General features: G+C 41.0%; 1 protein-coding gene across 1 annotated transcript in view; it reads right to left on the bottom strand.

The window, feature by feature from the left end:
• enpp2 (ectonucleotide pyrophosphatase/phosphodiesterase 2) overlaps window positions 1-27,322 on the bottom strand; it is a 99,639-nt gene that overhangs the window by 8,557 nt on the left and 63,760 nt on the right. Inside the window, exons 18-24 of the mRNA XM_043688979.1 lie at window positions 26,416-26,503; window positions 17,703-17,872; window positions 15,915-15,963; window positions 15,569-15,708; window positions 14,371-14,506; window positions 10,064-10,141; window positions 8,888-9,020 (exon numbers count right to left, since the gene is read on the bottom strand). Of these exons, the coding sequence (XP_043544914.1) occupies window positions 8,888-9,020; window positions 10,064-10,141; window positions 14,371-14,506; window positions 15,569-15,708; window positions 15,915-15,963; window positions 17,703-17,872; window positions 26,416-26,503 (794 nt within the window). The remainder of the gene's footprint in view (window positions 1-8,887; window positions 9,021-10,063; window positions 10,142-14,370; window positions 14,507-15,568; window positions 15,709-15,914; window positions 15,964-17,702; window positions 17,873-26,415; window positions 26,504-27,322) is intronic.

Here is a 27,322-nt window from a genome sequence, read left to right as displayed (position 1 = left end):
TGGTATGCTTTCCTTTATTGGTCAGAGTATTGAGTACAGGAATTGGAAGGCCATGTCGCGGCTGTACAGGACATTGGTTAGGCCACTGTTGGAATACTGCATGCAGTTCTGGTCTCCTTTCTATTGGAAAGATGTTGTTAAACTTGAAAGGGTTCAGAAAAGATTTACAAGAATGCTGCCAGGGTTGGAGGATTTGAGCTATGAGAGCTGAACAGTCTGGGGCTGGTTTCTCTCGAGCGTCAGAGGCTGAGGGGTAACCTTGTTTACAAAATTATGAGGGGCATGGATAGGATAAATAGATAAAGTCTTTTCCCTGGGGTTGGGGAGTCCATAGAGGGCATAGGTTTGGGTGAGAGGGGAAAGATATAAAAGAGACCTAAGGGGCAACATTTTCACACAGAAGGTGGTACATGTATGGAATGAGCTGCCAGAGAAAGTGGGGAAGTCTGGTACAATTGCAACATTTAAAAGGCATTTGAATGGGTATATGAATAGGAAAGGTTTGGAGGGATATGGGCCAGGTGCCTGGCAGGTGGGACTAGATTGGGTTGGGATATCTGATCAGCATGGACGGATTGGACTGAAGGTCTGTTTCCATGCTGTACATTTCTGTGACTCTATGACTGTATATACAATTGTCTTGGCCCATATGCATTTAGGGAAAAAGCATATATGGTTTGTGTGAGTGTTGGTCCCTTTGAGAATTAGGTATAACTTCTGGAGAAGCAATAGTTTGGTTCCAGTAAATAATCATGTGACCGGGTTGCCTGAGAGGTGAACAATACAGCAAGTTAATTCTTGGGATGAATAGGTTTGCGGTGAAGGCAAGGGAGCCAGGGTTCTATGTTCAAGTTTTGTTTGAGATGTTAGAATAAGCTGCAATGAATTCAGCTGAAATTTTGAGTGCTGGAAGAGAGAGCTGAAACTCCCTTTAACGTAGCAGATCTACTAATAATGAAATGGATTTCTGATATCACCAAGTAGAGAGCAAAAGAATTTTAAGATACAAAACTCTAAAGCATATTCAAAATAGGAGAGTTTAAGATACCACATTAAGATACCACATACAAAATAACTCTTCTCCATGTGGTCTGAACTTTTAACTTTTGGAATTATGTTTACCCGGTCTATATTCTTTTTCCATCCACAGTATATAAACAGTTTGTCTTTTGTATGTCATAACTGTGAATAAGCATGTATGTGTATTTGAGGTTTCGAAACAGTGAGTAATGTCTGATTAGAAATTCTTTCTTTTGACTGCTCATTAAAGTTGCATGTTACAATAAATTGTTTCTTTTCTTTTACTGACAAAACCTATAATGAGTTGCTTTTGTCCTCTGAATCAGGTAAACTAATCACTTTAGGTAGTTTCACTGATATTATAGACCTATACATTTTGTGATAGATAGTGAACAGTGCAGCATGATTATCAGCAAACTTTTCTCAGTTGAGTCTGACCTGATTCATATATTTTGATTTCCAGGTAGCAAAATTCTTTAATTCAAGCTGTGAACCTTGTGGCTTCATTCCTTTAGAAAATACCTGGCTTTCCGATTTAAAAAAAATTTAAAACATTACTGGTCTCTACTGACATCATACACAACTCTTTATTTTGAATTCCAAATAATGAACATTTTTGTAATAAGGAACTGTGACATTTGTCAAATCCTGCTCATCATAGAATGAATCCTTTATCACTACCTTTTATCTCTTACCTCTCAACTAATTACCTGTCCATATTAGAAGGTCACCACCAGTTCCTTGTGCTGTCATTTTAGCTAAGAACCTCTTGTGAACAATTCATCAACATTTTCTGGAACTCCGTGCAGACCATATTGATAGGTATTGGCCCAGTGAGCCCCCTGAGAAAAGCTCAACTAGATTTGTCAATTAAAAATATGGATATTTTCATCTCTGCTGGTCACAGATATTCAAAACATTTTCTGGAGTGTTGAAGGAGCAAAACCATAAAAGTTTTCACACTAAAAACTTTTCTATAGGTCTTTTCTATACCAACGCAAATTTTATCTAACTGCCTTTTCCCATAACCCTCTACCTTCTGCAACTTCCAAACTTTCTGCAAACTCGCAGTACGGGATGTGTGACAGTCTCTTCTTCAACCACTTAAATGTTATTACAATGCTCAAATAAGACTGTGTACAAAAAAAGCTTTCTTAATTTCTCTCACATTTTCTTACTTTTAGTTTTAGTGATTCTCAGCATCACCTTCCCAACCAGCTTTTTAATCATTTACTCCAAGAAAGTCCTTTAAAATTTAATAATTTAGAATACACCATTCTGTTGTTCTGCATCAATCCAAAATGGTTCTGGATGTGCAAGTGAAAAGCAGCAGCTTTGGTCTGTGTGCACTGAAGCCAAATAGTGCGAAATGACCCTCCAGGAGTCAACATCACTGAGCTTGCAACAGCTTTAGTATATCACTATGTCAATGCCACATCACAGTACAAACAGCCTCATGACATGCTTTGACTTTCTTTGAAACTTTTAAAACTGGATTATAACATTTTAATAGTAGGAGAATGCACACTTTTTCAGCAAGCATGTATAAGGCTCCACTGTTGATGCATTACAATAAGGATTTACCAGCAAATACTAATGCCGGCTGCAATTTTCCAGCATTAGTTTGGAGTACTCCCTTTCCTTGAATACTGTTCTGTAAATATTTGACATAGGAACCTAGCAATAATGTCAGTGTTCAGAAGTTAAAGTTCCTTGGTTAATTTTAAGCTGGTAGCTAGCCCATATTTGCTTACATTAACATTGCAGAGTGGAACTTTCCAAGCCCACAAATGAACTCTCAAATGACAAGCAGCATCACGGAAATTTTAGTACCTTTGAACAAAGTAACCCGTAGCTGTTTTTATACAAAAAAAAACTGATAATGAATTAACTCTGTAAATATATCGTGAGCATATCTTTTGAAGGTGCTGGATAACTTATGCTACAGTTTAAATGAGTAAGCATTTCAATTTTTGTTTATTATTTTAAAAAGTCAGTTTGTGCAGAGAAACATTAAGAGATTTATGGAAAATGTGCACAGACATTGTCATGAAAATGTACTTGGTGTCAAGTAATGATTTACTCATTGACTGGAAACATGAACTGAACCTTTAAAAACAGACTTTTTAAAAACAGAGACTAACATGATCAAATATGGCTGCCCCAAGTTGCATTACTGGACATTCTACAGCTTGTTTATGATCCAATAGGTAAAAGGGCATTTCTCTGTGCTATGGATCTCTATAACATGTTTGACACACCTTGGGGGGAAGTGAGATTTTAACCTGGATCCTGTGGACCAGAGACAGGGACTCTACCACTGCACCACAAGATCCTATTCTACATCCCACAGATAATCAACCTCTTCAGAGATGTTATTACACACCTTTGGAGCAGGTGAGACATAAACACAGGTCTCCTGGCTTAGGGGTAGTGACATAATTGTGTGTGAAGTGATTGTATAAATATGGGTAATCATTAGGATGTGAGTTTTATAGAGTGTGACTAACTGAAATTATGCTGTCACATAGAATTGTAGATTTGAATTCTGATTAAATACAGTTATCTTTTGGAATGTAACAGCAGCAGGTCTGTTAAACCCACCAAACGTAAGGACATTGTGGGGAATATGAAGGACACACATCTACTGTTCCATTAGCAAGGTGATAATGTTCAAGTATTGGAGACAAATCATTAAAGCCCAATCACTTGGACTCCTGGTGAAGACAGCTTTCAGGCATGATCTTTTGGAGTTGGAGTCAAGAGTGTGGTGCTGGAAAAGCACAGCCAGTCAGGCAGGATCCGAGAAGCAGGAGAATCAACGTTTCGGACATAAGCCCTTCATCAGGAATGAACAGCAGGGATGGGAGCAAGGACCTGGAGTGGGGCTGGAGTTCAAGGTGGGGCGGAGACAGTTGCCGTCCAAGTTCCCAAGGGCAAAACCTGCACCCACACCACTCCTCTTACCTCCATCCAAGGCCCCAAGGGGTCCTTCCACATCCATCAGAAATTCACCTGTATCTCTCCCAATGTCCTCTACTGTATCCGTTGCACCCGTTGTGGTCTCCTCAACATCGGGGAGACAGGACGCCTCCTTGCAGATCATTTCAAAGAACATCTCTGGGATACCTGCACCCACCAACCCCACCGCCCCATGACTGAACACTTCAACTCCCCCTCCCAGTCCGTCAAGGACATGCAGGTCCTGGGCCTCCTCCACCGCCAACCCGTTTCCACCCAACGCCTGGAGGAGGAACACCTCATATTCCACCTTAGGACCCTGCAGCCACATAGGATAGATATGGATTTCAATGGCTTCCTCATTTCCCCTCCCCCACATTATCCCAAGCCTCCAATTCGGCACTGCCCTCCAGACCCGTCCATCACCTTCAACCACCTCTCGCTTTCCCAGCTACCTCCCCCCAACCCCAGCTCCATCCCATTTATCTCTCAGCCCCAACCCACAAGCCTCATTCCTGATGAAGGGCTTATGCCCGAAAACTTGATTCTCCTGCTCCTCGGATGCTGCCTGACTGGCTGTGCTTTTCCAGCAGCACAGTCTCGACTCTGATCTCCAGCATCTGCAGTCCTCACTCTCTCTATTGGAGTTACCCTTGCAATATGCAGACAATAAACCTAACTGTATCCCTTAGGTAGTTGAAGAGGGAAGGACAAATGAAAAGCCAACCCTTTCTATGCTTCAAGAACCAGTTTTCTCTGCAAAATTGAGGACAAGCAGAAGAGGTGCTGACTGAGGTGACACAAGCACTTCCTGCCTTTCTCTCCAACCAACCCAGTAACCTTCAAGTCCTATTTGCTGACTGTAACCATCTAGGGACACTCTGTTGCACACAGCAACTTCGAAGAGTTCAATCCATCATTGCTGTTTCTAGAAGAACATTCAAAGTGGCCCCTGCTTCTTTACATCACCTGCATCTGCACCAAAGAAGTCATATTATTTACGTATTCAGCCTGAGACATTGTGTGTGTGCGCATGTGTGTGAGCCTGCATGTGCGTGTGTGTCCTTCCAGTAAGCAGGAAACTCAGACAAACCTGTCTAATTGGTTCTATTATGGCCACACTGTATAAACAGTAAGGAACTCATCAAATTGGCAGGTATATTCATTTCAGAATTAAAAAACAAACCTGTCCCAAAAGAAAAAAAAGAGCTATTGCACCCTCCCTTATCTGACTCTAACACTATATCTTTTAACTATTAGATTGGCAGAAACATTTCCTATTCTCTCTGGAGCAACAGATTTTAGAAAGGTTCTTAGCTCACTTGCTATGATACTAAAGTAATGATTGGTAATACATCAATAAATATAATCAGGACTAATCCTAACCCTTACTGTGTAATGACGGGGAGGCAACGGCTTAGTGATATTATCACTGGACTGTTAATTCAGAGACCTAGGTAATATTCTGAGAACCTGAGTTCGAATCCTGGCAGATTGTGGAATTTGAATTCAATGTAAATCTGGAATTCAGAGTCTAATGATGACCACAAATCCATTGTCAATTGTTGGAAAAATCCATCTGGTTCACTAATGCCCTTTGGAGAAGGAAACTGCCATCCTTACCTGGTCTGGCCTACATGTGACTCCAGACCTGCAACAATATGGTCCTCTGGGTAAATTAGGGATGGGCAATCAATGCAGGTCTAGCCAGTGACACCTTCATCCCATGAATGAATTTTTAAAATAATCCTACACTGAAAAAAGGAACTCCAGAAAGATCTGAAGTGTCCTCCTCTTGCCTTTTCTTCCCTGGTTCTGCTTTACCATACTTTTTCTCCTTTTTTTTAAAATTCACACACACACTATTCTACAGCTTTTGAGACTGTTTGTACTTTTCAAAACTTCGTAAGATCTCTAATCTACATATTTTCTTTTGTTTCTCAGGCTTTTGTTGACTGGGCCCAACCTGTTTTATTTCTTTTGCAAAGACACGGTGTCAATAGCTACGTTAATAGAGTGGGGTGAATTAATGGACTGCATTTTAACTGCTCTTACGGGGTGGCCTGGAAACTGGGATGGACGTCAAATAATGCAGAAGCACAGTCTACCTGCTGTGTTCCTGTCAGCATTCAAACATGCAATGGATGGGAAAGGTGGCAAACAGTCGTCCCACTCAGAGACCAATTAAGCCACTTGATGACCTTTTTGCACACGTTATTTAACCAGCAACACAAGTGGAGACAGTGAAGTGTATTGTAGCAGACCACTACTCTCCCCTGGGGTGGAGGGGCTCTTCCCTTCTACATTCCTTCATCCACGGCAGAGAGCCAATGATCCACCACAGCAATGATGTCTCCCGCCTTAACAATCCATCCCTCCAATTCAGAGGGGACTGCCTGACTGGTCCTAGTACACCCTGACCTGGTCATAAGGGCTCATGTCTGTAGATCCATCTTTCTGCTCCACGTGCAGCCCCAGCTGTGGCCATCTCTCCTGCTGGCAGTGCTACAGCTGCTGAGCTGCCAGCTCTTGGCACACCCAAGCGGTAAACAATTAACTGGATGCCACTAAACTGAAGCAGCCTGAGGACCTGCTGGTTGCCAAAGTAAGTTCACCTCTCTCTTTTGTTGGGCTCCAGGAGTGGAAGCCCTGTCAGCAGCACCACCACATCAAACCCATCATGCCAGAAGGTCCACACCAAAGAACTTCATCATCCAAAACGGACACATTCCTTTAAAAGCTGGTGATAAAATGTGTCCCCAGTTGTATTAACATTTACATCCTTGCAATTTTGTGTAGCTACTTGTTCCCTTCTTGTCATTGCCCATTTGCCTCTGTCAATCTTTAGTTCCTCCTTTCTTCCTCCACATGTGCATGTTATCTTCATCGTTTCAACCTACACTCAACTATAAGGACTTCACACACCACTTCTTGGCCAGACTGTTATGGGTCGTGACATGAAAAGATTTTTGCTTTTTAGTTCGGCGATAGCATGTTTCCTATTGCATTATTTGTTTATCTTGCACCTTTTGTCAATCAGGATTGCACACTTTGACAGTGAGGTGAAAGCGGCAGCTTCAGAATCTGATTGAGTATGGCATTAAGGGGCTCTGGGTAGGTTGAAGTCATTAGGAATTGGGGGGATATTCTCCACTGGTTGGAATCTTATATAGCACAAAGGAAGATGGCTCTGCTCGGTGAAAATCAATAATCTCAGTCTCAGGGAGAAGTCTAGGCCCAAATACTTTCAGCTGCTTTCATGTCATTCAATTTAACACAAAGTCAGAATTGGGATGTTTGTTAATGATTGCCCAATGCTCAGGATGATTTAATGCTCATCAGATATTGATACATTCTGTGCTGACATGTAGTAAGACCTGGACAACATTCAGATTTGTACTGATTAGGAGAATGTTATATTCATAGAATCATGCACTGAAAACAAAATCATACCACACAAGTGCCAGGCAATGACCATCTCCAACAAAAGAGAGAATTCATCTACATCTCTTTGATAGTAGTGGCATTATCATTACTGAATTCCCCATCATCAACATTCTCGAGGCTGCCATTGACCAGAAAGCAAATTGGACTCTCCATGTAAATACAATACAAGAGCAGGTCATAGACTGGGAATTCTGCAATGCTCATCACCACCTAAGTCTCCAAAGCTTGATGACCACCTACAAGACACAAGTCAGGAGTATAACAAAATGCTCTCCATGTGCCTGAAGGAATGCGGCTCCAGAACTTTCAAGAAATTGAAGACCATCCAGCTTTATTTGTACACCATCCATTACCCTTTCCAATGACAGAGCTTCAGCAGGGTGCATCATTGACTGGAGCAACTCAGCAAGGCTTTTTTGAAGAGCACTTTGTGAATCCATAACCTCCAACAATTATGAGGGCAGCATAAGTCTGGGAACACCAGCTCATGCAAGTTTCCTTCCAAGCCACATACTGTCCTGATATGAACTATATCACTATCCCTTCACTGTCACTGAGTTAATATCCCAGAACTTCCTTCTAACAGCACTGTGGACACTCCTACATCATATGAATAGCAGTGGTTCAAGAAGGTAGTTCACCACAATCTTCTCAAGGACAACTAGGATGGGCAATATATGGAGGCTGAGCTGGTTATTCTCACATCTCATGAATAAGGAAAGAAAAATGGGCTCCTGCAGATTTTGTGTCAATAATCTTCAAAGCTGGAAAATCTAGCTTCTCATGAACATCTTATGGGTGAAGAGATATTAGGAAATGCATGGGCTGATCTCACTCCAACAGTATTGCATGGCTGGAATTGAAACAGACTACCGCATTTACAAAGGGAAATGGAGCTTTCTGTTGAAATAATGACACCAGAGTCGGGGCAACACCAAAGAATGTTCTGGCAGTATGAACATATAGACTAAGACAAATGCATAGGAGAGGGTCTCAAACTTGTAAATGTAAAAATAGGAAAAGATAAAGAATTTACCCTCCTTTCTTGACACATTTCATAATAGGAGATTTGTAACTTATCTTCCTTAACTAATGAGTTGGAAATTGTTGGAGGGTTGTAGACTGCAGTGACACCACTTCTGACATTACAATTATTAATAAGCACAAAGTTTCAAATATAATGGACATTACTTTTGATGAGCAGCTCTTTTGGCTTTGTTTCACTAAAAATGAAAGGTTGCATGAAAATATCACAAAATTAAAATCTGGTCCTGCAGATTTGCTCAGATAAGTAAAACCAAGCTTTTAGGCCATGTTGAGCAGGGTTAGTGTAGTAAATCGAGAGTGTATTAGTATCAGCAAATAGCTAACCTGAAGTCACCACAGAGTTAAGCTAAGAAAGTACAAATAAAATGCACTGCCTTAAATTTAAACAAGACTAAAACTAGACTATGCTTACCGTTTTACTTTATCAAGTGTGTCATAGAGACCATCATAGTCATAATCAAACACTGGACCACTAATGACATTAATTCCATTCCGCTCTGTGGCCAGTCTTTTCACCATTACTTTGTGAAAGTAGTTCCACACCCCTGCATAACAACAATCAGAACAAAGAAAGAGGTGATGAAGACAGGACAATTGTTAATAAACTCAAAGCTTCAGATATAATGGAAATTACTTGGCAATAAGGTGAGCATTACCTTAAAATGGCCACCTCACAAATGCTTAAAAATGCTCAATATATATTAATGATATTAAATTGACTGTTTGGTTAAGCACTACAAATATAGTTGAAAGACAGTATAGCAGCCTAGAAACACTTAGATTCATATATCATTACAGAGTCAGAGCTAATGGAAACAGATCCTTGTCCAACTCATACATGCCGACCAAATATCCAAAATTAATCTTATCCAATTTGCTAGCGTTTGCCTCATATCCCTCTAAACCCTTCCTATCCATATATTCATCCTGATGCTTTTTAAATGTTGTAATTGTACCAGGCTCTGGCAGCTCATTCCATACACACACCAATCTGTGCGTGAAAAAGTTGCCCCTTTAGGTCCCTTTTCTATCTTTCCCCGAAACCAATGCCCTCTAGCTTTGGACTCCCCACCCATTATCTCTCAGGCCATTGCAATTCAGTGTTGTCTCAGGATTTAAAATGGCTTCCTAAACTTTCTCAGAAGATCAACCAGTAAAGTGTGCGTGTCTCTATTCAGGTGTCCCAGCATCAGGAAGGAGATAGGGGCATTGAGAACAAGCACCCTCCAATCCTCACATTTGACCCACCTACTCCTAGCATTTCCTCTCTCTTGGCCACTGCCTTACCATCACTCGCCTTTGGCAGTGATTGCAGTGCTGCCATAGTGATTACACATAGCTGCATGTCTCTGATTAACTGGCAGCTTCAGATACATGGGATTTCTGTCACTAGAGTCGTCACTTGCATGGAAAGTCCAAAGATGCAGGATTCTATTAAATATCATGCCGCTAGGTAATTGTCAGGCATTTCTGTCCAGTTGTCCAACCAGTGGAAAAGATAATTGTCAGCCTTACAATTGTCAGCTCCAAAGGTCAACTTAATTTATCATTTTTTTCCCCTTTTAGCTTTGCAAACATTAATACTCACTTTTAAATGCAGGATACATTGGAACAATATTTGAAGTTAGAAGGGCATCATATTTAGCATCAAGCGACGAACCTAGAGCTGTAAAATAAGAGACATTTCTAGTAAAAAAAACATTATATCTGAAAACAAAGTATAAAAATTAGCAAATCAAATAATCTGTGTATTTTGAAATACATCCTTTTGAAATACAAAAGAGAAGTTCCAAGAATGATTAGTGATTAGGGGTGGGGTAAGACGGAAATAATAATTAGGAGGAATTGTATAAATGAAATTTTCCAAAGCAGAAATTGTTCAATGTCATTTATGAAGTGTCTACACGTTTCAACCAAATTTGTCCCTATTCTGACTAAAAAGACAAGCAGAGAGTCTAGTGCTGGAAAAGCACAGCAGGTGTTCATTCAGGAATGGATGAAGGGCTTTTGCCCGAAACATCGATTCTCCTGCTCCTCGGATGCTGCATGACCTGCTGTGCTTTTCCAGCACCACACTCTCGGTTCTGATCTCCAGCATCTGCAGTCTCACTTTCTCCTAAAAAGACAACCTATTAGGATTCAATCCTGGTCTGATATTTGTATTAAACTCATCCCTTTTCAGTCTCAGTTTGATAAACCACTAAAAAGGAGGCAGAGTATTTTTTTTTCTTCTGATTGGATCAGAAGCCTCAGGTGTGAGCAATAATTGCAGAAATTAGATTATTTGATTATAAAAGAGGTGAATTAAGAGGATCTTTCAAAATTACATAAAGTAGTGACCCATAAGGAGGTTTCCACCTGGAACACTATCATTTTTAAATGCTTTTAAATGCTCAACACTTATTGCCCATTCTTAATTGTCTCGGAGAAGGTAATGGAGGGCTACCTAGTTTGTGCAGGGGCAGGTACAACACTGTGCTGTTAAGAAAGGAATTCCAGAATTTCAACCTAATGACAGTGAAGAAACATCAATATGTTAGGATTTTGTGTGGCTTAGAGCAGAACTTGCAGGCAGTGGTGTTCTCATGCATCTGCTGCTCTTATCCTTCCCGGTGATAAAGAGTGCATCTTTGGGAGGTGCTGTTGAAAATGCCATGGTGGTGTTGCTGCAGTTCATCTTGTAGATGGTGCACATTGCTGCCATTGTGTGGCAGTGATGGAGGAGGTGAATGTTTAAGGGACTGCATGGGATGCCAATCAAGTGGGTTGCTTTGTCCTGTAATGCTACAGTACAACAGTACAAAGGTTAATTTAAGTATTAAAAATATCCTATTTTCTAATCTCATGTTCAAGTATTCCAATGCTCAAATGTTTTGGGTGTGGAAAGGTTATTGCTGAGCAAGGTTATTCTGTTGAAACTTCAACTTCTTGCTGCACAGATGCTGCTTGCCCTGTTGAATAGTTTCAGCATATCTTGTCTTTGTTTGAGATTTCCAGTGATTTGCAGGTATTTTCACCACCTGCACTATAATGTGGCAACAAAAATCATCTTTTATAGACCACACCAAATTATCATTCCAAAGATACAATCAGACGGGTTCCAACCCATCCAGTAAAGACAAAACTCTAGCCTATGTTCTCTCGATTTAAATTAGGAAGAGTGAGTTTGAAACTAACTGTTCTGGGTTAATGCCTCAATTCAAATATTGGGCAAAATAATCATTCAACACATTTTTAACACTTCCCCATCCTCAATCTTCTGCTACGCAACAAATACCTATACAAACACACAAAGAAAGAATCTGTAGTCCGCTCAGCCCTTTCACCATTTAGTAAGATCATGGCTGATATGATTTTAACCTCAACTCTCTATTTCTGCATATGCCCATCATCCTTCATTCCCTATCTAACTATTGGGAGAATCAAGTGTTAAAACATTATCTATTTTATATGTTACTGCTAAGCTTTTGGTATTCTTCCTTCAGAAAGTATAGTGATATCATTGGAATTTTTAAATCTCTTTTATTACATTTAGATTTATCATTTACTTTTTATGACTATTAAAGTAAGAGATGTTGGCGCTTGCAATTTCACGTTTATTCATCTGGAATGGTCACGTTAAGGCTAGGCAAAAGCTTCAATTGTCCTGTCAAAAAAAGTGCTGTAATTTTAACATCATAACAACATCTCCAACTACCCATTTTAAATATCTTTCAGTTGGCCTTGGTATAAATGTTATTCACATGGAGACTAGACAATTTGTAACAAAACCACAATAAAGTTTGGTAAACAAATGACAAAGCGATGGCATATTCTGGTTTTAGGAAATCAATTTGTCCACTTCAATTAGCTGAGATTCATACACTGCAATCACAAACCAAGAAACTAAGGTGAATCTCGGGAAAGTGTTTTTCGGAAAACAGTTCCAGTAAAAAAACTGGCTTCAGAGACATTCAGTATCAATTCTTCACCATATAGGAACTATCCTTGGCACATTTTGAAATGTTTGATAATGTATTATTTATTACGTGACCTTGCACTGGAATAGAAAGCAGATCTTGGATTAGTATTCACATCACATTTCAAGAGCTCTCATACCAAAATCCACATTCTGGAAATAAAAAAAAATTGAGTAGTAAAAAGCTCCACATATTTCCAGTCAGTTAACAACATGCAAACCTTTAATTTTAATTGCAATGGTGCAAAGCAATGATGCTGTATGGTACTATTTGAAATGATATGAGGTCACCTCCAGTAAGTCTCAAGAGTCATACAGCCATAGTGGTTTACAGCTTGGAAACAGGCACTTCGGCCCAACTTGTTCATTCCACCCAATAATCACAATTAATCTAGTCCCATTCACATGCATTTGGTCCATATCCCTCTATACATATCTCAGCCATGTACCTGTCCAAATGTTTCTTCAGTGACAAAATTCTACATGTCTCCACCATATGGGAGATCTTAAAAAATTCCTTCTCAAAGCAGGAGTGGTGTGAACAGAACTTTGCACTTACCATTTTCAAAAAAGGAGTTTCAAAACGTCTTTCAAGAGCATTTCCACTTCACTGGATATCTAAATAATACATTACAACCCACCAAGCTCAATAAACAGAGAGCCCTTTTTAAATTACTTCTGCTGCTCGCACTATTGCACAGGATCACTCTTGTCTTCAGAAGCTGGTGGATAGTACTATAGTAGATCTTGTTTTGGATGTCAACAACCAAAAACATATATTAGGCAGTAATGGAACAAACAATAACTCAGAAATACTATTTTTACAGCATTAGATTTTGTTAATTCTTCACAGAGAACAAGGAAAGAAATAATTTTCCATTAATGTAAAAAACTTTGTCATAATTCTTCAATTCCGTTTCCAACAGCTATGAGAATTGTCAGGAGCGCCTAAATTCTCTTCAGCCAATCCAGATCTTTCTCAATAATTTGGAACAAGCAGGCTGATAAATACCTTTGAGGTGCTGGTTGGACCTTCCACAATTTACATAACTTCTAACTTCAAAATAAACCTCGAATCAAACAAATCATTCTGAAACTTGTGTTTGAGCTGTGTAACCTGGATTTTTCCCTTTGCCAAGGCTCAATAATTAATCTTAAATGCAGCCACTAGTGTAATGAATGAAGCTGGAGCATCTTTCTATCGCTGAGTCACTTTAAACCCACTATGAAGATGGCAGAATCAATGAAGTCAATGCCAATCCAAATATTACAGATAGAAATGTAATTTTCATCCCAGAAGTAAAATTACTGTTGGTTAATGAGATAGCCTTAAGCATTTATGATAAAATAATTTTTTGTTAAAAAAGCTTTATTCAATGTATTTTGATTATCATTCGATAGTAATGGACCACAGAACTTACGCTATATCATGGTTGAAAATGAGCAGCTCTATTAGGGTCTGACTGCCACAAGATTGTCACAGGCAGCCAGTAACTAAGCCAGGACCCTGACATGCATGGTGTGTAGGCGCAGGTGGGTACTGCAGATGCTGTGGGATTAGATTCAAGATGAGAGTGGTGCTGGAAAAGCACAGGTCAGGAGGCATCCGAGGAGCAGGAAAATCAATGTTTTGGGCAAAAGCTCTTCATCAGGAATGAGACTGTGAGTCTTGGGAGTGGGGGGAGGGGGAAATGAGGAAACTGGTGAAGTCCACATTGAAGCCATGGGGTTGGAGGGTCCCGAGGCGGAAGATGAGACGTTCTTCCTCAAGGCATTGGGTGGTGAGGGAGTGGCGATGGAGGAGTGTACTTGGTGTGCACTTGGGATGAATAGTGGTAGGCTTTCAGGTAAGTACTGTAGATTTACCAATGTTACGTTTTATCATTTATATTTATCAAATTGCCTTCAAAAAGGTTACAGAAAACAAGTGGACTTACTGGGAGGATAAAGAAATCCATAGGAAATGTGTCTGTCTGCTCTATAAGCTGAACAGGTTTGACTGTGAGTTGCAGAGATGCGTATATCAGGTCTCACACAGCTGTTCAGAAAGTCTGGAAGGTTAAACAGTTCCACCTGAAATTGGATGTGAAAGGATCTTTACAATGGTATCAATACGGCTTTCCATTTTGAAGGTAATTTCAAGAAGTTCTTCCAACAAAAAGAGCGTTTACAAATAAAAATCTCATTTTGTTTTGATCATCATAAAAAAAACAAATAATATCAAATGAACATCTGTATCAGGGCATTATTGTCACAAGCGCATCAAGACTTTGTTATAGGACCTGAAATTGTTGTGCTGGGCACTGTAGGTCACTGCCAGTTTCTACTGGGGCTTAATTCAGGCAGAAATCAGTCCGTCCTAGTCCCAGTCTGTGTAAGAGACAGGCTGAGCTGAGAGAAAGGACTCCAAACCTGAGTGTTTTCACAGACATGACCTGCACCTACACCCGGAAGATTAGCAGAGTGATACACAAAACAAAAGGAGTGATAATAGACCTGGGCAGTAGACGAGCAGATCCGACCAGTTCACATCCCCCGTCTCCCCGCCCCCCCCTCCCCCAACCTCCCCACCCCACCACAACACTGGGATTATCACACTAGAACACCTGGTCTCCTTAGTCAGGTGGATATCACAAAATCCACACAAAGAGGTGGTCCTCTAGTCCCAAGATTATTCAAATATATGAACCCCATCAATCATTCCCACTTTGCCAAGGTCAATGCAAGAGAGATACAGGTGGGCACAACCAAGTTGTTGGGCCTGCAGCTTTAGAACGCCTTTGACTCAAATGCATCATCCATTACAGTGGCTTAAAATAAGTCATTGTTTCAACATTATGATCCTGGATATTTTGTATTAATTGACATTAGAGAGGCACTTGCCAAAGCTGACTGGAATTATACATGCATTCTTGTAATTCAACAATAATTTGCCATTGTTTCTTTCCCACACTGCCATCCATAAAACTCCCCCAACATTCAATATGTTTTTGTATCCATTATGGTGCAGAGGTTTAGTATTAAGGAACGAAAAAACATATTTTAGTTCAGGAATGTTATTTCAATATTGAGAATGTCCAAAATTGATATCACTTGCAACACCCACAAATACTCTTTAAACTGCTGAGCACGAACCTGTTTTGGAACCGTGTATGAAGTCCATAGAGGCATTGAGAACGTCTCACTATATCCACTTACATAACCTTGATGATGTAAGATATAGTACTTAGTACGGTACAGAATACCAGGGCGACCATAAAGTAGATGCCTGTTATCTACAGGGGAAACCAAGAATGCAATAGGATTAATATAAAAATAACATAGCCGCAGAAATTCAAAACAAAGACTGTAATTTTTTCAACTTGGAAAATTAACTATATTAATGAATAATTATGAGGCATTTTTGTTAATAGCTCTCTTTTGTTTTGTCAGTTTTATAATAATATTGAAATTGATGTACTTACAATTCTAAAAGCCTTACCTTCTATTCCCCTGTGCTGTAGGCGTTTGTTCAGCTCATCTCCTTTGTTCTAAGATAATTAAAATGTATAAATGTCATTAAACAGTAGATTTTAACATGCAAATAAACTAATAAGATTCTGCTGTATATCTGAGAATTTTATTATTCATAAACTTCAATTACTGGATGGCAGAACTATGTACAAAAAGAATCAAAGGCAAACATTCCAATTCCAGTTAACACAAGGTAAAGTGTATTGTGCAAAGGCCAGGATAAAGAGGACACACTCATGAAGGCACTAGCCATTAAGTCAAGACCCTTAACTTCCAGCTTCACACAAATTGTGGAATAGTGATTCCAGTATGAATCTGGTGGGAATGATGTGGAACTGAATTTCACATGGATGGGAGTTACTACTGGGACACTAAGCTGACATGAAGTGTTCAGCTTGGGAGGCTAGCCAACGTTTGGGGGGGGTTGCAGGGTGTTAGTTAGGGACAGATATGAAGCAGAGAGTTTCCACTTTGTTGTTGGTCTGGGGGGAGGGTGGTGGGGATTGTACACCTGCATCTCCTTTATCACCAGTAAAGTCATTCCCAAATTAACTTCCCTGGGTTTCCTTCGGGTCAATTTTTCCTACCACTAGACTTCATTCTGGCATCCGTCATCATAACAACAAGCCCAAATTAAAGTTGCATTGGGGTCAGGATGCCGTCATCAGGTCTTAACATTTCAATATTCACAAAGTCCTTGCTGCTACCTCAGACAATTGAAATGGTGACAGCAGAGATAGCATGTTGGGAATGCAGCAGGTAGCATCCCTCTGTCATTTTAGACCATAGCATTCCCCACAGGCAGGTGGGTTTAAAATCAGGACTTTCATTTCTCCAAGATTGGTCCAAGTCTTGACTATAGAGTTGGGAGGTCATGTTGAGAGTGTACAGGAAATTGGTTCGGCCACTTTTGGAATATTGCATGCAATTTTGGTCTCCTTCCTATCGGAAGGATGTTGTGAAACTTGAAAGGATTCAGAAAAGATTTACAAGGAATTTGCCAGGGATGGAGGATTTGAGCTATAGGGAGAGGCTGCATAAGCTGAGGCTGTTTTCCCTGGAGTGATAGAGGCTGAGGGGTGACCTTATAGAGGTTTATAAAATTATGAGGGGCTTGGATAGGATAAATTGACGAAGTATTTTCCCTGGGGTCAGGGAATCCAGAATTAGAGGGCATAGGTTAAGGGTGAGAGGGGAAAGATATACAAGGGACCTTCCTGAAGAAGGGCTTATGCCCAAAATGTCGATTCTCCTGCTCCTTGGATGCTGCCTGACCGGCTGCGCTTTTTCAGCAACACATTTTTCAGCTCTGATCTTCAGTATCTGCAGTCCTCGCTTTCCCCTAAGGAACCTAGGGGCAATGTTTTCACACAGAGGGTGGTGCGGGTATGGAATGAGCTACCAGGGGAAGTGGTGGAAGCTGGTACAATTACAGCATTTAAAAGGCAGCTGGATGGGCATATGAATAGGAATGGTTGAGAGGGGTATGGGCCAAGTGCTGGCAAATGGGACTAGATTAGGATATCTGGTCGGCATGGACGAGTTGGACTGAAGGGTCTGTTTCTGTGCTGTACATCTCTATGACTCTAGGATTAATAAATTAATTAATAAATTAAGGATTCTAATACTAACATGTTTTTAGTTGTATTGAGAGCTGTATCATTAAAGATATTCACAATAATTGACCAGGTCAAACATTATCTCAGCAGCTCCAAAAAGAGCAAATGGTTTGAAAATGTAAACATTATTTTCTAACCCTCTCATCACATATGCAACCCAAATCATTCTGAACTGCTGAAGCAGCTACAATATGGGATGGTTTAGCCACTTCATCTGGTATGGATGGTCTGAATGGGGGGTTCCGCAATATATGGTTCATGCTGCCATGGGTTCCATTGTTAGGAGCTGGTTTCAGTCCAAGAAGGTCTGAAAGTGAAAGAAAATATTGACTGGTGTAATTTTCATGTTAATCACACGTGGCGGCAAAACAGATCATCAACCATTGAACAGACTTAAATAGATCTTCTCCAAGATTAATTTTCCTGGTAAATCTATATGAATTTCTCACATTCAAAAGCCAGACTGTAGTGATTTGCATAGCTAAACTCAACTAGTTAGGGTCTGATATTGGATCTTTATTCTGATAAACTCATGCTTATTTTCAAAGCATTTCATAACCAACAAAAGATGATTACTGCACCTAAAAATCAGTCTAACTCCATGCAGACAAACAGTGGTTAAGGCCATTTTGCTAATCTTAAATGAAAAGAAAATGGAAATCACAGTGGATACTTTGCAGGACCTTTTGAAACATAATTTGTGGGAATGCTGTCTTGTAAAATTTCATGCAGTGTGGCTAATTTGTAAGAAAAAATAGCATGTATTTAAAAGAAACATTTAAAATAAAAACAGAAGAATCCTACTCCAATATCTTTGACACCTTTAGTCTCTAGAAATCTTATAATGCTTTCTTAATTCAATGATTTTGCTTCTATAGACTTCTGTGGTAGAGAATTCAACAAGTTCACTACCCTCTTAGTAAAGAAATTTCTCTTCATCTCAGACTCTGACCCCCCCTGTTCTGGACCAGCCAAGAGAAGCATCATGTCCACATCCATCCTGTCCGCGCATTTCAGAATGTTATGTCTTTCAATTAAAACCCTTTTCATTCTTCTAAGTTCTAGTGAACACAGCCCAGTCAGGTCACTCTTTCCCCATATGACAAACCTGCTGGAATCCGTTTGCTGCATTCCCACCATAGAAAGTATATCTTTATAAAGCCGGGAGACCAAAACTGCAAACAATTCTCTTTGTAATTAGTATTTTTTGTAAATATATTTATTAGCAAATTTTTTTAACTTTACAAACATATAAAATTATTGAAAATAATCAATAATGAATAATCAGTATAATAGAAAAAAACCACAAATTACAATACAACTACTATCTACTAATTACTAACCTACACTATAATACAAAGCAAACCCGAATACTGTGCAAAGCAACACCAAAAAAGAAAAGCAAAAAAAAAACTCAAAATACAGAACAACCACGCTCGGCGCAAAGCCCCCAAACAAAGGAACGGGAGCATTGTGTACAAAACCGTATTAACTCGGGAGACCCGCTCCAGGGCCCAGGGCTTGACAAATCTAACCATCCTGGTTAAACAAACGCCCTAGTTAAGATAACTGATAAACCTATAGCCAAATAACTCAAGTAGGGCTGCCATGTCTTATAAAAATGGTCTGTTGTGTGGTGCACCATGTTTGTAAAAAAGTCCAAGGGAATGTGCTCCATAATTAATTTCTGCCATCCCAGCAAGCCCAGGGGGGTTCTCAGACACCCAATGCATCAGACTATTCTTCCGTGCACAGTATGCAAGAATATTAAATAATTTTTTCCCATGCCTGTCTAAAGATGGTAGATTCGGTAGACCTAAGAGGAGAGATATCGGGTCTACTTTGACTTCAGTCCTCAATACCCTCCCTATCTCTCCCGTCACAGCGCTCCAATAAACACTGAGCCTGTGGCATGTCCAGAAGCAATGGGTAAGAGTACCTACACTTATTTTATATTTGGGGCACACTGGAGATGCCCCTTTTTTAAACTTCGCCAGACGGTCTGGTGCCAGATGAGCCCTATGTAGAACTTTTAACTGCGTAGCACATGTCCTGTTACAGATTGAGCTCTTTCGAGTATTCTCCCATATGTTCTCCCATGTTTCAGAAGAGATCTCCATGCCCAGCTCTTGCTCCCAGACCTCACATAACCGGTTAATATCCTGCCAGGCCCTGCCACCCAGCAGGCGACAGAGGGCACTAACCGAAAGGGTGCTTGCGGAACGTAGCAACAACCTCTCTGTTTCGGGCTTATAGGGCTTAGTGAGAAGCGTAGTCTTCTTCTGGATGAAATCCCTAACCTGAAAAAAACGGAAAAGATCTCTGCTGGGCAATCCGTATTTGTGACTCAGTTGCTCAAAAGACATTATAACCTCCCCCTCAAACAAATCACCCAAACTAGAAACTCCTCTCGCTGCCCATAGTTTGAACCCTGAGTCCATCATCTCTGGTCGGAACTCTGGCATGCCAACTATAGGTGTAAGTGGTGAAGTCTTGGATCAAACAACCCTCACTCTGACGCATCGCACTCCATGCCCTGACTGTACTAATGACAATGGGATTCCGGCAGTAGTCCATAACTGTCCTCATCTTATCCATGAACAACAGGTTAATAAGAGGGCACTATGCCTGGGAGGCCTCGATATCCAGTCATACTGTGTTTGGATCATTACCTATCCAATCGCAGACAAAGGACAGCAGGGAACTCAATTGATACCTCCTGATGTCTGGGAAATCGACTCCTCCCCCTCCTTGAGGCGACTGCAATTTAGTAAGTTTGATGAGGGGCCGCCCACGATGCCAGACAAAGGAACCAAACCATCCCATAAGCTTCCACAGCGTTGACCTGGGAAACATTATAGGGAGCATTCGCATGGGATAAAGCAAACAAGGAAGAACATTCAGCTTAATGAGAGATATTCGGCCCAGCCATGAAATTGGAAGAGCCTCCCATCTCTGGAGATCTCGTCTAATATTGTCGAGCAAGTGAGCAAAGTTAATCCAAAATAACAGATCAAACTTGGGGGTAATAAAAATGCCTAGGTATTGGAACCCTGCCCATGACCATTTAAAAGGGAACTGAGGGCCACCTTCAACTTCTCGTATATCCTTAAGGTTCCCCAAAGGCATAGCCTCCAATTTTGCAAAGTTAATCCTTTATCCTGAAATAGCCCCAAATGAATTGATACATTGTATCAAATGGGGTACAGAGGTCACCGGGTTTGATAAAAACAGAAGGACATCATCCGCATACAGTGTAATTTTGTGCGCCTTTGATCCCACTTCCGGAGCGGTTATGTGGGCGTTCTGATGAATAGCCTCTGCCAGCGGCTCTATCGCCAACGTAAACAACAACGGTGAGAGGGAGCAGCCTTGCCGACTACCCCTACCAATCCTAAAATTCCCAGACTTCACGCCGCTGGTGATAACCGTGGCCAGAGGGTGGCGATATAAAACCTCCACCCACCTAGCAAAGACTCCACCCAACCCGAACTGTTCTAAGACATAAAAAAGATACGGCCATTCCCTGCATCTAAGGAAATGACCACATCCTGAAGTGATCATTGCTGACAAGCTTGGATCATATTCAGCAACCTTCTAATATTATTAGAGGACCTATGGCCCCTTATAAAGCCTGTCTGGTCCTCTTTAATAATATGGGGTAACACCCTTTCCAATCTCAGCGCCAGGATCTTGGACAGAATCTTGAAGTCTGAAGTTAATAGAGAGATGGGCCTGTATGAGGTACATTCCTCAGGAACCTTCCCCTTCTTAAGAATTAGGGAAATATTAGCTTCTCTCAAAGATGGTGGTAGGCACTCACGTATATAGGAATGATTGTACATCTCCAACATCGGCCCTGACAGAATCCCTATAAACTCCTTATAAAACTCACCTGGAAGACCATCAGGGCCAGGCGCTTTCCCACTCTGATGTTGCCTAGCTGCCTCCTGTATTTCCTGAACTGTCAAGGGGGCATTAAGGAGAGAGGCCTGTTCCAAGGTTACCCCTGGGAGGTCCAGGTTCTTAAAAAAGTCTCCATTTTAGCCCTCCTGTCCTCGCAACCTTCAGACCGATACAATTCAGAATAAAGCTCTGAAAAGCCTCATTTATCTTTTTAGAATCATATGTAAGGACCCCGGCACTGTCTCTGATTGCAGTAATGGATTGGGGAGCACGCTTTTTCCTAGTCAGGTATGCTAAATACTTCCCTGGCTTATCCCCGTATTCAAACAGCCTTTGTCTAGCAAAAGCAAGTTCTTTCTTTGCGTTTTGTCAGTATTGAATGCAAGGCAGCCCGGAGGGACGTGCTCTGCTGTAGCTTAGTCACCGAAGGCCGCGCAAAATATGCCGCCTCGGCAGCTTTCAACTGCGTCTCAAGTAGACGCTGCTGTTCCCCTTTCTGTTGTTTCTGGCTAGCCGAATAGGAAATAGCTAATCCCCTAGCAAAGGCCTTAGCAGTCTCCCATAGCATAGATGGACTACTAGCTGTGCCTAAGTTGATAGTCAAGAATTCCTGAAACTCCTTCAAAAAGTATTCCACAAATTTGAAATCCTTTAAGGAGAAAAGGGTCCAAACGCCAGTGCCGCAAACCTAGCCCCTCACTCTTGGCCTTAACCTCCAAATACACTCCTGCATGATCAGAGATAGCTATACTCCCAATTTTACAACTCATAATCAAATCCAGAAGGGCCGAGGGAACCAGAAAGAGGTCAATCCTCGTGTGACATTTGTGAGTTTGAAAAAAAGGTGAAGTCCCTGCCGGTAGGGTGAAGACATCTCCAAATATCCACCGGCCCCAACTCCTCACATAAGTCAACCACCTGCTTGGCCTGTGAAGAAATAGTTGGTGGTCCACAAGGCATCCTGTCCACTGTTGGATCCAAAAGACAATTAAAATCCCCCCCCCATAATAATGCGCTGTGTTTTAAAAGCACTCAACTTAGAGAAAGCACTAATCAAAAATTTGAGGGGATGCGCCAGAAGACAGTAGACGTTTAAGATGCCATATTCCTCCCCATGTATTAGGACTTTAAGTATCACAAACCGTCCCTGCTCATCTTTCACCTGCCCTAATAATGTGAACGGAAGATTTTTCTGGATACCTACTGCCACTCCCCTACTTTTAGTAGTAAAGGATGAAAAGAATACCCGGTCATAACCCCCCTGTTGTAATTTCAGGTGTTCCCCATCTTCCTGCAACAAAGCGATATCAACCCTTTCCCTCTTAAGGCTAGAAAGCACATTTTTCCTTTTAACAGGCGAATGACTTCCCTTAATGTTCCAGGTGCACCATTTAATAAGACACTTAGTCATATCCCCTTTCAGAGACCCTTGAACCCCTGGAAGGGAGAACCCTGCTTATGAAGTGCCGAGCATAAGTAAATAAAGACTCACAGATTCAAAGAACTATATATACAAAAACTACTCTATCATAACTATAAACAACTATTACTACCAAAAAACTACAACAAAAACTAACTATAAAACCTTGAATGGAATACTCTTCCCCCTGCCCGTACGGGGCACTCACCCTACCCATCCCCTCCTTTACAGCTCCTTCAAACACAGACTGTGCCCCAGCCTTAGGCCAGAAAAAAAAAACAAGGAGATGATCCTTAAATCAACAGAAAAAAGGATCCAAGTCAGGATGAGCACTCCACCCATCCCTGGCTTCATGACACCAATATTTGTGACTAAAAGAGAAACAGAACAAACAAAAAAAAGGGGGAGAGACAACAAAGAACATCCACAAAATTTCCCATCAGAAAATCCAGTTATTTAAAAAAAGGAACAACTTATTCCAAGGTCTTTTCCCCCCTTTCCAGAAAGGAAATTATTAGGGAGAAAGAAAGGAATTTAAAAAAAAGGGAAAACATGGAGAAAGATAGAAAAGAGAACAAACATTAACCGTATTCTTCAGGCCAATCCATCTATTTTAAAGTGTCTACAACGTTTTTAGCTGTATTTGCTGAGTCAAATTTATAAACTGAGTCCTCGTGGCTGAAATGGAGCACTGCAGGGTATCTCATGGAGTACTGGATGCCCAGGTTCCTCAGCCTCTTTTTAACTTCATCAAAGGACTTCCTCTTTCGAATTACAGCTGCAGAGAAATCCTGGAAAAACATGATTTTCGATCCCTTGTACAGCAGTGCCTGAGGATCTTTTCCCAGGGATCTGGAAGCTTCTATGACGTTTTGCTTGTGTGGAAGTGCACTAGGACCAGGCGGGGGTGCTGCACCAGCCCTGACCTGTGCACTGTAACCCGATATGCCCTTTCAATCTGTAGCCTGCTGGACTCGATATGAAGACCCAAAAACTTCGGCAGCCAGTTTTCAAAGAAGCTGACTGGCTGCTCACCTTCCTCACCTTCAGGGAGCCCAACAATTCGGAGATTTATCCTCCGACCTCGATTTTTGAGGTCGTTGATATGGTCTCGCAAGGCCCGCACCTCTCGCTCCAGCACCTGGATCCGACTGGATGAGGACTCCATTGCAGCTTCTGAGGCCTTAGTTCGACCCTCCACCTCCTCCAGCCTCTCCCCGAGGCCCTGGATCTTCTGCTCATGCTTCTGCAGCATGATGCGATAAATTGGACCTGGGCACGAATCTCCCCACGGATTTCCTCAATCGCAGCCCCAACCTTCAAGGTAAGTCTCACCATTGCCGCAGCCAATTTCTTAGAGTCTGTCAGGTCCCCGGGAGGGAGAGGTCAGGAGAGGCTGCTGCCGCTGCAGTCTCTGGTGTTGTAGGTGCTGCAGGGGAGTGTCCTCCCTTCTACTGTTTGCTTGTTCCTTTTCCCTTTGGCATCCTTCTCACTCCCAAATATTAACAAATACGTGTTCTGTAAGGTTTTAAACTAATAATTCCGCCACATAAGTTGGCCAGGGATGGCAAAAAACACTGGTATGTCTTGGCTGTTGGGCAGAGCTGTCCACAGCAGTTCTATAGAATCGCCGCCATCTTGCTGAGTCCCGTAATTAGTATTTTTAACCACTCTCAGTTATTAACTTGGATTCCTACTACTTTAAGTTTAACTGGCAGCCTTTTACTCATAACATTGCCCAATTGGTTTTCGCAGCCAATGTACAACACAGGAGATATCTGCATTTTCTGAAGAAGTGATATGAAGCCAAGTGGGAGCATTTGCCTGCAAGTGGAACATGTGCAGACATCATCTACCTAGTTTGATACAACACATTTTTCATGTACAGTTGTAAGGGATTTAAACATCACACAAATACGACAAACAGAGATGGGCCATTCAACCCAACCTGAAAGCTACGGCATGGCTACATGGCCTTCAATACGATCCTAAGGTCCGTCCATGGTGGAGACCTGGCGAATTAGCATGGAGGTTTTAAGAGAAAAGGGGAGTGGGGACCTTGGGTTGCTATGAGTTGGCATAAGACTATAACAGGCCATGTGTGGGATCATGAATTACCATAGATTAACATTTAGTATACTGGCTATATGTTATCATGGAATGAGTAGGGTCAAAAATTGGCATTGAATTAACATGGGGATAAAAGGGGCCTTGAGGATGAGTGGGAAGTTGTGGGTTGGCACTAAGTTGACATTGGGCCATTGGGGAAATGTGGAGTGGATAGAGGAATTTTGGTAATCATGCGGTGTGAGTGGGAAGCTGAAGGTTAAGTGTCCAACTGCTTTTGTTATAAATGACACAACATTTCAGAGCACAAAGGTGGGCCTTTTACATTATCTCCCTTGGCGTTTGACAGCCCCTGTAGCTGCTTGAAAACTGTTTCCAGGGACAGCTATCCCAATTCCAGTACTTGCCGCTAAGCAGTGAGAATCCTGTGCCTGAACATTACTTCACCAAAGATGGTTTCGCCAAGCCAAGAAATTTCCCAATTCTTCATACCTGCCATGGAAATGAAAACCTGGATCCTAGTCTCAAGATGCTGAAAAGAGTCTGAACTATGACAATATTTACATCACAGCAATAAGCTATTCAACCCAAGTCTATGCCAGTGTTTACAACCCTCATAAGCCTCTCCCACCCTACGTTATTTCATTCTGTTAACATTCCCTTCTGTCCTTTTCACCCTTATGCATGCTACTCATCTTACATATCTAATGTGGTATTAAATATCACATTCTATCCACTCTCCATGTAAAGGAGTTTTTCCTGAGCTCCTTATTGAATATCAATGCCTTAATTTATACTTACAACCCCGAGGGTTTGGTCACTCCACAAGTGGGAACATCTTCTTTCAATCTATACTGCCTAATGCCATCAGGCTTATAGGTCTCTATCAAGTCACCTCTCAGCCTTCTATATTTCACAGAAAAAAGTCCCAGACTCCTCGTGGTTTGCTAACAGGGATACCCTCTTCTTTATCTGATGTCCCATTTGCTACAACAATGCTAGTGAACCACAGCCAAATCATTCAGCTTGAGATGATGTAGCAATTACAATTTTAGTCAGAATGGAAATGCCATCAGTGAAAAGCCAAACAAGAAATGGTTCAAAGTGATCTGTCCAGCAGAATGTGAATGGCTGAGAAGCATTCATGGTGATTAAGCAAAGTGCAACAGAAAGATCAAGGTTAAGGGGTGATCATTGATATTTTGTTGTCTTTTAAAAATGAAACAAAATTATTTTATCATGTACATGCAACTCATTTGGCAATTGTTCATTAATTTCATTACCTTATACACATTTATTCCTGAAAGTTGTAACATTTAGCTTTCAGTCCATGTTTAATGTTAATATATAGAAATATTTCTATAGAGTACACCAAGAAATCAATGACAAGTTCAACATAAGATGAAATTATACTATTAGGAAATAACTTATTTTTACATATACTGGAAAGAACTTACCACACATAACATTATACAGTTCAATATTTTCAAATGGTGGAACCTTGGTTTTAAATTTGAAACTAGGTCCATAGCCTATGAAAACAGTCTAAAGAAGCAATAAAACAAGACAAGAAAAATTAATGCATCAAATTATAGTACAATGATAACACATGCAAAGCATAAAAACACAAAATTCATTGTCAATATGCAAGTAGGGTGACAACATACTGATAAGCTCCTCATTTCAGTCAAGCTATCACAGTCATCAGTAGATTTAACAAGCAGCTCAGCATGAACTTTAAAGATCAGGTGTTAGGTCCACTTGAATTGCTATTGTAAGAGAAATAAAGGTACATTGTAGTAGAGGCAAAAGGTGAGGATCTGGTTGCCTGCTTGGCCTCACACTCATAAAATGGAAGAATATGAGTAGCAATTATGAAATATAGTTTAAAGATCACCACTTCTCCAAATAGTTAGTTCAATATAAGCACAGTACAGGGAAATTACTGATTGAATTTTAATGGGTGGAGTTTGACCTTTCTCATTTACACTGTTCAAATTTATTTTTGGTGGGAGGTTGTGGCAGTCATGAAATTAGAAATCAGGGAGAGTGTGACAGATGAAGGAAGCTGGAAATGTGTTGCTGGAAAAGCGCAGCAGGTCAGGCAGCATCCAGGGAACAGGAGAATCGACGTTTCGGGCATAAGCCCTTCTTCAGGAATGAGGAAAGTTTGTCCAGCAGGCTAAGATAAAAGGAAGGGAGGAGGGACTTGGGGGAGGGGCGTCGGAAATGTGATAGGTGGAAAGAGGTCAAGGTGAGGGTGATAGGTCAGACTGGGGTGGGGGCAGAGAGGTCAGGAAGAAGATTGCAGGTTAGGAAGGCAGTGCTGAGTTCGATGGATTTGACTGAGACAAGGTAGGGGGA

The sequence above is a fragment of the Chiloscyllium plagiosum genome, chromosome 4 (assembly GCF_004010195.1).
Source record: "Chiloscyllium plagiosum isolate BGI_BamShark_2017 chromosome 4, ASM401019v2, whole genome shotgun sequence".
In the NCBI taxonomy this organism is placed as follows: domain Eukaryota; kingdom Metazoa; phylum Chordata; class Chondrichthyes; order Orectolobiformes; family Hemiscylliidae; genus Chiloscyllium; species Chiloscyllium plagiosum.
The sequence above is the reverse complement of the archived record's forward strand: the minus strand, read 5'-3'. Positions and strand labels throughout refer to the sequence as shown.